Source organism: Phacochoerus africanus, chromosome 6 (genome assembly GCF_016906955.1).
Source record: "Phacochoerus africanus isolate WHEZ1 chromosome 6, ROS_Pafr_v1, whole genome shotgun sequence".
Taxonomy (NCBI): domain Eukaryota; kingdom Metazoa; phylum Chordata; class Mammalia; order Artiodactyla; family Suidae; genus Phacochoerus; species Phacochoerus africanus.
The window spans coordinates 94366984-94378727 of NC_062549.1; the positions used below are offsets into that span (position 1 = coordinate 94366984).

The 11744-nt window shown below is 41.5% G+C and overlaps 1 protein-coding gene across 1 annotated transcript; it reads left to right on the top strand.

The window, feature by feature from the left end:
- The first annotated feature begins 703 nt into the window (after positions 1 to 703).
- Positions 704 to 10783, top strand: RIT1 (Ras like without CAAX 1). The gene is made up of 6 exons (XM_047784342.1): positions 704 to 860; positions 1296 to 1440; positions 1603 to 1659; positions 4454 to 4527; positions 4750 to 4941; positions 7511 to 10783. The coding sequence occupies exons 2-6, from the start codon at positions 1338 to 1340 to the stop codon at positions 7739 to 7741; spliced, it is 657 nt and encodes a 218-aa protein (XP_047640298.1). The 5' UTR covers positions 704 to 860; positions 1296 to 1337; the 3' UTR covers positions 7742 to 10783.
- Positions 10784 to 11744: the final 961 nt, after the last annotated feature.

Below are 11744 nucleotides of genomic sequence, written 5' to 3' on the forward strand. Positions count from 1 at the left end.
ATTTGCATATGGAAGTTCCCAGGCTAGGGGGTGAATCGGAGCTGTAGTTGCCGGCCTACACCACAGCCACAGCAGTGCCGAATCTGAGCCACAGCTCGCGGCAACTCTGGATCCTTAACCCACTGAGCAAAGTCAAGGATCGAACCTGTGTCCTCATGGGTGCTAGTTGGGTTCATTCCCACTGAGCCACCTCGGGAACTCCAGGAAATATAAGTATTCTTGGAAAAACATGCTTAGAAAGGAAGAAGGATGGGCAGAAGTTGCAACAGAAAATTTTTCCCATATAAAGTTCCTTCTAGTACTTCTATAATGTTACCCACCTAAATACAGGTGAACAGAGTTGATAGTGTCTTAATTTATTGCTGTAAAGTCAAAACCAGGTGCTTTTTTTTGTTACTAAGCAATAAACAACACCTTGGTCCTGTTTGGGGGGGTGGGGTTTGGCGGGTGCCCATTTCCTCATTACATTTGGCCAAATTTGTTTTTCTCATCAATGGTCCTGGGCAAGTTGTTATTGTAGAAGTCTCCAGTGTGCCCCTTATCACATCCTCCTTGCTTGACTTTGGTGTAAATAGTTTTGTGGCAGAGGGGGGCGCTGAGTGTGGCACTCCCCCAGGGCCTTCAGCGATGAGCGGGGTTTGAGGACCGGGCAGGAGATGGTCCTCCCCGGAGGGGGCGGGGCCAGTCCCCTGCGTCACGAGGGCGGCCCCGCCCCTCCTGCTGAGACGCGGTCGCTGCTGGCGCCATCTTCCCCAGCTGCGGGAGGGGTCACAGGTCAGTGCCAGATTCTCGCCGCGAATGAGGAGGACCGAGGACGAAGTGGGTGATCAGACCCGGCAGTGGCCTTAACCTTCCGACGGGTACGAGCAGCGGAGGGGTTGGCCTGTGAGGCGGAAGGGTGGGGGGCTTGATGGCGGCGTGAGGTGCTGCCGGGGGAGGAGAGCTGCCTCCGAGGGGAATGGAGAGGGGGCTGAACCTCCGGGTACCGCGGGCTTGAGAGGAAACCCTGCGGCCTAAGTCCCAAACTGCAACTTTCTCACTGGGCTTCTTCCTGCTGTGCCGGCGTCCCCGTCTGCAAAGAAATGCTAAATTTCTTTGTCTCTTTTTATTTTTTTTTTGAAAAAAGTAATAATTCAGAAAATCTATGATATGTCATGGGACTGAGCTGCCCTGGAGGGAAGGTGAGGCTACGTGTTTCCTGAGGGTCGCCAGAAAGGGAGCAGGGGTAGGGCACTGGCTCTAGGACTGTCGTCACGGGGTCTCCATCCTGGATTAAATATTTTCTTTCTTTCCAGGTGCCTTTTCCTCCGGGCAGCCCGGGATTCTCCAAGAGGACAATGGATTCTGGAACTCGCCCAGTTGGTAGCTGTAACAGCCCTGCAGGGCTGTCACGGGAATACAAACTAGTGATGCTAGGTGCTGGCGGTGTAGGGAAAAGCGGTAGGTGACATTTTCCATTTTAAAGAAGTAAGAATGAAAAATGCTTACAACAGATGCCCTCCCCGAAAACCAAGTAGGAGACTGTCCTGCAATATTGATACTTACAGTTCTTTCTGTGGGTCATCTTTGTGTTTATTTTAACTTTCGCTTCTTGTTTTAAAGCCATGACCATGCAGTTCATCAGCCACCGATTTCCAGAAGATCATGACCCCACCATTGGTAAGTCAGACTGTCACTTAGGTTTTTCCACTAAACCCCATAAAAAGGCCTTGGTGTCAGTTTTTGAAACAGTTTTAAACCATTTATATTTTGAGCCTTTTGGGTGTCTGGTTTAGATTTACTTAACAAGAATAACATGGCAGTTGATAAGCAAATGACTTTTTTTTCTTAGCTTAACTTTATATGTACATAAGGCATCTTAGTCTGTTTTTTATTAAATATTACTGGGACACTTTGTTTTATTTTTATGGTTGCTCTACTGTATCGTCAGATTAAAGGAAAAGTTTAAAGGCCACTTAACAGAAGGCTTTTGCTATCATTTCTTTAAGGGTCTGATTTGAGACTAACTCTGTAACTATGAGTCAGCTGGTCTGAACTTCCACAAAAGGAAGCAGAAAAACAAGTAGAGCCAGCCTGCTGAACTCTTACAACCCAGACATGCAGAGCCTGGACTTGTTCCACTAGAAGCCCTTCATTTACTTCCTTATACCTCAAGTTCATTACACAGCAAGGTCTTTCTTCACGTCTTCTATAATCTTAATGCTCTATTGTTAGTAAACCACTGTTAGTAAGTAAAAACTAATTTTCTTGTGCCCTTTTTTTTTTTCTTTTTTTAGCTGCTATTCGCCATAGACCTTAGGAATGTTACTGTCATTCCTGGACCATAAGGAAGCAGATTTGATTTTAAGGGGTTATTTCCCAGTGAAGAAGAAAAATGGCGATGGGGGTAGAGAAGGGCACAGAAGTTCTGCCATATCACTTGTATTTTCAGGATGTGACACTTTTGTTGTGATCCTGAGTCTCTAGGAAGGATTTCCCATTGGGTCAGGACTCCAATCCTCTTTTTCATAAAGCCAATAATTTTTCTGTGCCAACCTACCTTTGGTTGTTACCATTTTATATAGTAGATGCTTCTGTGGCTTGGGGAAAAATAGAAACAGTTCTTATTTTTCATGTACTATGTTAAATTTCAAACATTGTTCAGGAATTCACACTACAGTGGGAATTTTAGGAATAAAATTAATTTAGGGCTTAAGATAATTTACTTAGAACTCCAGAAATATCTTTTCCTTTCTTTAAAGTAAAACTCATATACTTGTCCCCTAAAAGACTTTTTTTTTTTTGGTCTTTTTAGGGCTACACCCTTGGCATATGGAAGTTCCCAGGCTAGGGGTTGAATTTGAGCTGCAGCTGCTGGCCTGTGTCACGGCAACGCCAGATCTGAGCCTCATCTGTGACCTGCACCACAGCTCAGGGCAACGCCAGATCCTTAACCCACTGAGCAAGGCCAGGGATTGAACCTGCATCCTCATGGATACTAGTTGGATTCTTAGCCTGCTGAGCCACAGCAGGAACCCCTCTTACTTTTTTTTGCTCGGTTGATTCCTCCCCCATCAGCTATTCTGATGATATTATCTGATTTAACAGCAAATACTTCTTATCTCTTGAGCACTGTATTAGGCCATGGGAGTACAGTAGTGAGCAAAAACATGTGGTGCTGCTCTCATTGAGTTTATAGTTTAGTGCATTTTGTTTTAAACTTTAGCTGCTAACTCTAAGAAGAAAAATTTGTTATAACCAGTATGCATGTAAGTATGTGTGTATATATTTGTACATATATTTGCATATATGTATACATTTTAATATACAAGAATGTAAAGTATTATGAAACTATATTTACCTCACTTCATGTGGTATGCACTTGTATTTCCTCTTTCAGTTTAGATTTCTGCTTATTTATTTTAATGCTGGTCCTAACGCATTAAATTCATCCATAATGCACTAATACTAGTGGATCATATATGACCTATAGTTTGAGAATCATTGACTTATTAGGCTCTTCATCTTTGAGGAAGAGTTAGAAGCAAGGGTTCAAGAAGAAATGTTTAGGAGTTCCTGCCATGGCACAGTGGGTTAAGGATCTGGCATTGCCATAGCTGTGGCATAGGTCGCAGATGCAGCTCAGATTCAGTCCCTGGCCCAGGAACTTCTGTAAGCTGCAGATGTGGCTGAAAAGGGGGAGAAAGGAAAAACTAACAAACAAACGTTTAAAGGATGCATATCAGGATGTAAGCAGCAATTGTTTGAATGATGGCAATACTGAGTGGTGCTTTTCTGTTTTTTACTTTCCTCTATTTTCCAAGGTTACCATGATAATATACATAAATATATTCTTTCTCATAAAGGAAGAATCATGACAATATGGATTCTTTAGGAAATAGTGAACTCTGGGTTTTCTTTTTCCTACATTATTAAAAAAGTGGTGAGGAAATATAGCATATGATTAAGTACATGAACTTTTGGGTCAAACACCTCTTGGTTTTGGTTCTGGGTATGTCATTAATGAATTGTGTAATATGGGGAACACATTTGCTGTTTTAATTTTTTTTATCTGTAAGACCTATCTCATTGCATTATTGTCACTATTGAATGGGTTAATATATAAATAAATCACTTAGTATAATGCCTGGTGTCTCCTAACTAATAAATGGGAAAGTTACTTTTCTGGCCTAACATTTTTTAAAAAAGACAATCTCTTAGTTCTTTTTCAGCTTAGAATCGTAGATGAAGTTTCATAAGCTTAAGCTATGAATAAACTTATGTCATTTCTTATGTGAGGGGGGAAAAACATTAGTTGAAGATCCAGTTCACATATCTCAGTGGAATTAGGAGCTTTCTGAGAACGTCTGAGCACATAAGGGTGTAATCTACTTCTCCATAAGATGAATTTCAAAATAAGGTTGCATATTCCTGCATTTATGGGTTTATAGTACACCTTTCTTCCCTCCTGTAGAAGATGCTTATAAAATCCGGATCCGTATTGATGATGAGCCTGCCAATCTGGACATTTTGGATACGGCTGGACAGGTATTAAATCCCAGAATGCTATGAGTAAAGGCCTTTTTGCGCTAGTTAAGGGGAGGGGAAGACTTACACAGAGAAGATCACTAGTTCATCTCTTTTAATTTTTCATGCACTCTGACTCAGGATAGCAGGTAACCAACATCTCTCTTTAATCTGAAAGAAATAGCTAATGTGTATATAGTTCTAGGTTGCATCAGTACATTAATGATCTTTGTTTCTTTGTAGGCAGAGTTTACCGCCATGCGGGATCAGTATATGAGGGCAGGAGAAGGGTTTATCATCTGTTATTCTATCACCGATCGGAGAAGTTTCCATGAAGTTCGGGAGTTTAAACAGCTGATTTATCGAGTTCGCCGTACTGATGATACTCCTGTGGTTCTTGTGGGAAACAAGTCTGACCTAAAGCAACTAAGACAGGTGAGGATAGACTGGAAAATGCTATATTCAATCTTCTAGGATTAGTCTTGTGTTTCTAAGTTTGTTTGCCTTAAAATGAAGGCAAATATTTTATTTTAATTGATTTACAATGCTGTGCCAATATGTGCTCTATGGCAAAGTGACTCAGTCATTCATATATATATATATATATATATATACACATATATATATATATATATATATGCATTCTTTTTTTAATATTATTTTCCATCCTAGTTTATCCCAAGAGATTGGATATAGTTCCCTATGCTATACAGTAGGACCTCATTGCTTATCCATTCTAAATGTAATAGTTTGCATCTTCTAACCCCAAACTCCCAGTCCATCCCACTCCCTCCCCACTCCCCCTTGGCAACCACAAATCTCTTCTCTATGTCTGTGAGTCTGTTTCTGTTCTGTAGATAGGTTCATTTGTGCCACATTTTAGATTCCACATATAAGTGATGTCATATAGTATTTGTCTTTCTCTCTTTTTTTTTTTTTTGCTTTTTAGGGCCACACCCATTGCATATTGGAAGTTCCCAGGCTAGGGGTCAGATTGGACCTACAGCTGCAGGCCTACACCACAGCCACAGCAATGCCGGATCCTTTAACCCACTGAGTGAGGCCAGGGGTTGAACCCAAGTCCTCATGGGTACTAGTCAGGTTCATTACCACTGAGCCATGATAAGAACTCTCTTGTCCTTCTCATTCTGACTTACCTCACTTAGTGTGAGCATCTCAGTTGCATCCATGTTGCTGCAAATGGCATTTTTTCATTCTTTTTTATAGCTGAGTAGTATTCTATCATATATAGATACCACATCTTTTTTTTTTTTCTCCTGGGGCCACACCAGTGGCATATGGAGATTCCCAGGCTAGGGGTCTAATTGGTGCTGTAGCTGCTGGCCCACATCACAGCCACAGCAACTTGGGATCCAAGCCACATCTGCAACCCACACCACAGCTCTCAGCAACTCCAGACCCTTACCTACTGAGCAAGGCCAGGGATCAAACTGGCATCCTCATGGATACTAGTCAGATTCGTTATCACTGAGCCACTACAGGAACTCGAATACCACATCTTAATGCATTCATGTGTTAATGCACATTTAGGTTGCCTCCATGTCTTGGTTATTGTGAAAAGTGCTGCTATGAACATGCAGGTTTTGTTCGGATATATGCCCAGGAATGGGATTGGTCTGGATCACAGGGTAGTTCTATATTTAGTTTTCTGAGGAACTTCCGTGCTGTTTTCCACAGTGGTTACACCAGTTTACATTCCCACCAATAGCGTAGGAGGGTTCTCTTTTCTCTACACTCTCTCTAGCATTTGTTTTTGTAGACTTATTAATGATGGCCATTCTGACTGGTGTGAGGTGGTACCTCACTGTGGTTTTGATTTGTGTAAAATGAAATTTTAAAATTAGCTTCTTGGAGTTCCCGTCGTGGCGCAGTGGTTAACGAATCCGACTAGGAACCATGAGGTTGCGGGTTCGGTCCCTGCCCTTGCTCAGTGGGTTAAGGATCCGGCGTTGCCATGAGCTGTGGTGTAGGTTGCAGACGTGGCTTGGATCCCGAGTTGCTGTGGCTCTGGCGTAGGCCGGTGGCTACAGCTCCAATTCAACCCCTAGCCTGGGAACCTCCATATGCTGCGGGAGCGGCCCAAGAAATAGCAACAACAACAACAACAACAACAACAAAGACAAAAGACCAAAAAAAAATAAAAAATAAAAAATAAAATAAAATTAGCTTCTTGCAGAGTTCCCTGCTGGCTCAGCAGGGTAAGGATCTGGCCTTGTTGCTCCTGTCACTCAGGTCACTGCTGTGGTGCAGATTCAATCTCTGGCTCTGGGATTTTTGTATGCCCTGGGGGCAACCAAAACAATAAATAGATGAAAAAAATGAAATAAAATACACTTCTCCCTACCGTTGAAAACTTCCCTATATCTACTAATTTGCTATCATTTGGGGTAGGATTTGGATTTTAGGAGTCAGTTTACAGGATAAAATCTACAGGATAATAATCAGATAACTAATAGAATACTCATTAAGTGAAGAACCATGAAATGTCCATTTCCTAAAACCTCAGAAATAAATCTCTTTATGTTGCAAAGAGAGACACTTAGGTTAAACTTCAAGGTATACTTTCTAATGGTGTCGATTATGAGCCCTAGAAAGGGAGAATCAGAGAAATTATAGAGGATTTTCGAATACGTGATACTCTTCAAATTAACAACGATGTTTAAAGTTTTGCTGTTTGGTGTCGAGGTGAAGGAGTAGCAAGATGGGCTCATGTTTCACTACTGGTGAAAGCAACGAATGGTACAAACATTCTTCTGTTTTAAAGAATTTTTTAAATGTTTTCTTTGATACAAACTTTTTAGAAGTAGTTTGACAGTAGTTAAGTTAATGCATCTCAATCAAGTCCTGCTCAAAGTAATCTCTTCAAGGACCTCTCTAGAGTTGAGCTCTCTTCCTGTTAAGGTAGCCCTTTTACTCTTTGGAGTAGCTGTAATTCTTTCCCACTGTTAGCACTACAGGTTTTCTCATGTTTATATTTTTAAAGGTCTCCAAGGAAGAAGGATTGGCTTTGGCCCGAGAATTCAGCTGCCCCTTTTTTGAGACATCTGCCGCATACCGCTACTATATTGATGATGTCTTCCATGCTCTCGTACGGGAGATACGTAGGAAAGAAAAGGAGGCAGTACTGGCCATGGAGAAAAAATCTAAACCCAAAAACAGCGTCTGGAAGAGGCTAAAATCACCATTCCGGAAGAAGAAAGATTCAGTAACTTGAAAGGAAGCTGGGAAGTGTGTATCTGTGAACTGCAGAGCTTAATCAAAGCAGTCCAGTAACCTGCATTAGTGAGCGTGGTGCTCGTTCTTTCTCCTGCTAGGACCATTATTTTAAAAATAACTGATGAAGGGGACAAACCCACTAGGAGTTTTCAGTGATGCGGTATTTAAAATATTGTGTCTCAGCTAATTCTGATGTTATTAACCCAGTGGAGCACTGTCTACTTTTAAATCGTCACATTAGAATTTGATCTGCCACTGTTTTGGGTTCTGTTGCTGATATTAATTAATTAATGTAAATGTTTTATACCCAGGGGAATACGAATGCCATGTACATCTGACTCAGCTCACAAAAGGAATTTTTTTGCCATGCACTATTCTGCAATCTCTTTCAACTCAATTTCCTGGGACTATCCTGGGAAAGAACCTCAGTCTTTACTAAAAAATTCATGCTGTGCTTCCTGGAAACAGAACAAAAATCTTTATCAGGGAATCAGTTCTAAAGAGATCATTGCTAAAGTTCAGCAAATAGCTGTGGAACTTCTGTTGTGGATTGTGGAATTATAAGATTGGGGAAATCAGGCCGTATGTTTTCTCGGGAACTTGGTGAGAAAAAGGTGGGATCAGAACGGTGTTCCCCAAAGGAGCCTGTTTTTTCTAAGTACACATATGACCTAAATGCACTGGGATGCATGAGAACAAACAGAAGCATATAAAATGTAATGAAGGCTTCTTCTGTGAGGTTATTTCTTTCTTCCTTTCAGGGTTTTGCCTTTCTTTACCTTCAAAGGTAAATAAACACTTTGGGAACCATTACTGGATTACTAAACTCTTGGTTAATCTTAATCCTTGGTTAGGACAGCCGTGGCCTTATACAGGTTTATTTTTCCCCCAGAGATGGACACACCAATATATTTACATTAATTGCTTCCTAGTGCTTTCCCTTAGCTTCCCTATACTCTCTAGAAGAGCCAGGCCTGGCAAAATGTTTTTTAGGCCCTTTGTCAGACCAATCGCATTTTCCATACAGAAAAAACATCAGGATTAGTAAAATCCTGTATGTGCCTCGTTGAAATAGACAATCACTAGACTCAGTGTTCTACAAAAGCATTTCTGTGTAATGAGCCAGTCTTGAAGCTTTAAAACTGCCATGTGTTGAGTTTCTCATTGAAGATTTCTTTCTTTTTTTTGCTTTTTAGGGCCGAACCCATGGCATTTGGAGGTTCCCAGGCTAGGGGTCAAATCGGAGCTGTAGCTGCTGGCTTACGCCACAGACACAGCAATGCAGGATCTGAGACTTGTCTGCCACCTACACAGCTCATGGCAACATCGGATCCTTAACCCACTAAGCGTGGTGAGAGATCAAACCTGCGTCCTCATGGATGCTAGTCAGATTCGTTAACTGCTGAGCCACGATGGGAACTCCTCTCACTGAAGATTTCTTTACAAGGACTTTGTTAAGTTCACGTCAGGATTTTCTGAGCCTTGACAAAGTTTCATGCAAGAGAATACCACTTTGATAACTGTGTACTTGAGAAACTATCCTCTTTTCCTGGGAATAATCAGCTTTAAATATTGGTGGTGAGCTCTTTCTTTTAGAATCAGGATTATTTTGATAACCTTAACTTGTTATATGTGGAGATTTAAATTCAAAAAAGTGCTAAGAGTAATATAGCATATTTTGAATATTCAGTGTCACTAAGAAGTAGTGTCAGTGACCACTTTAAGAACATGACTTTGTGTGGCACCTCTTAAAAAGTGCACAGCTCCTTACTGCTTTCCGTTTTTGTTACCGGCAGGACAGGATTGTTAATGTGTTTCCTTCCATCAGTGGTTTGTGTTCTAGATTTAAAGAGAAGTGATGGTTATAACATTTTTAGCTGACTAGTGATCCCCATTTGAAACTCCTAGAAATGTTTTTGCTACCAAATAAGTCATGTTTTATGGTACTCAAGCCATCCAAAAGTGAAAGAATGAATTTGAATCTATGCAGGACAAAAATTTTATAGGAACCATGGCACTTTGGAGAAACATGAAGTTAGAAAAGAAATACAGTGCAATTCTGTTGTAACAGTATTTCACCACATTTAAACTAGCTTAGAACCTGTGAGGTTTAATGCCTTAGTTTCTTATTACTAATGACCTAGGGAATTGTTATTAGCATCAAGCATGTAGTTGACAGCTCTGTAGTTATTCAGGATAGTCAAGGCAGCAGAGAAGATTGCCAGGGGAAAAAAATCTGTAAGACAAGAAGGACTTTTTATTGTATATAAGAAAAATAACAAACTAGTGTTTTTAAGACTATCACTGTTGGGAGTTCCTGTGTGACTCAGTGGGTCAAGAATCTGACTAGTATCCTTGAGGTTGTGGGTTCAATCCCTGGCCTCACTTAGTGGATTAATGATCAGGTGTTGACACGAGCTGTGGTGTAGGTCACAGATGTGGCTCGGATCTGGCGTGGCTGTGGCTGTGGTGTCAGCCAGCAGCTGCAGCTCTGATTCGACCCCCTAGTCTGGGAACTTCCTATGCCACAGCTGTGGCCCTAAAAAGGAAGGGGGAAAAAAAAAAAAAAAGACTATCACTGTCACATATTTGATCATTGGATTAATTAGCCCATCAATTAGTATTGAGAATTCTATTCATGGTGCTGAATAGTTTGAGGGGTATAATATGTGTAAGTCATAGCTCTAAGTGATTGTATAGTGTACATAAATTATAATCTCTAAATAGTCAGCTTTATCTAATTCGAGGGCATTAAAATCAATTACTGCCTGGAACTTTGAAGAGAGAAAAATTCAGGGACAAGTTGAAAAGCACTGGAATTGTTCATGTCCATACCAGATTGGTAAGTTACAAAATTTAGAAGCTGGTGTCTAGAATTAACTGTTTAGAATTCAAAAGGGGAGGTATGTTTTAACTTTGTGATATATTAGCAAGAATTGGTCTACTGTAATGTTTGGGGAGGAGAGGGAAGAAAAGTTTTTCACTCATGCACTTGTATATGAAGACAGTTTGTATGACACAATACAAAACTTTTAAACAACTTCTTGGGCCTTTCCTTTACTTACGTTTGTGGGTAGAAATGTTTGGGATCATTGCACAAGGGTCATTTTAAGAAAAACTTGGAGGAGTTCCTATTTTGGCTCAGTGGTTAATGAACCTGATTAGTATCCATGAGCACGTGGGTTCTGTCCCTGGCCTCGCTCAGTGGGTTAAGGATCCGGCGTTGCCATGAGCTGTGGTGTAGATCGCAGATGCCGCTCAGATCCCAAGTTGCTGTGGCTGTGGTGTAGGCTGGCAGCTGCAGCTGATTTGATCCCTAGCCTGGGAACTTCCATATGCCATAGGTGTGGCCCTAAAAAAGACCAAAAAAAAAAAAAGGAAGGAAAGAAAAACTTCAATGTACCATGAGATTCTATATTCTGGAATATATTCATTTTAAAAAATGTGAGTGCCCACCACATACTGAATACTTGTGTAAATGCTAGAGAGCATTGCCACAGGGTGCACAGCTTCATTCAGAGAGATTATCTCAGCACAAGTCGAGGGGCAAGGAGGGAGGTGGGGGTGCTTCGGTCCAATGCTGAAGAGTCTTCCTGTAATAGGGAGTGGGCTCCTAGCTCCAGGAGCTACCTGGCTCTGGTTCTTGACCCCAAGCACTGCCTGCTATTCAGGCACCAGCACTGGTGACATTTGGCCATGCCATTGGAGGACTTGGGATGCAGAGTGAACTACAGCCTCCAAGGCAGGTTCCTGAGGGACCCCAGTGTCTCTGGAGAGAGGCAGAGTGACAAGGCAACAATTTTTTTTGAAAGATTACTTTGGAGTTCCTTTTGTGGCTCAGGGATATTGAATCTGACTAGTATCCATGAGGATGCAGTTTCAATCGTTGGTCCCGTTCAGTGGGTTAAGGATCTGGCATTGCTGTGAGCTTCTGTGTAGGTCACAGATGCGGCTCAGTTCTGGCGTGGCTGTGCTGTGGTGTAAAGGCCAGCAGCTACAGC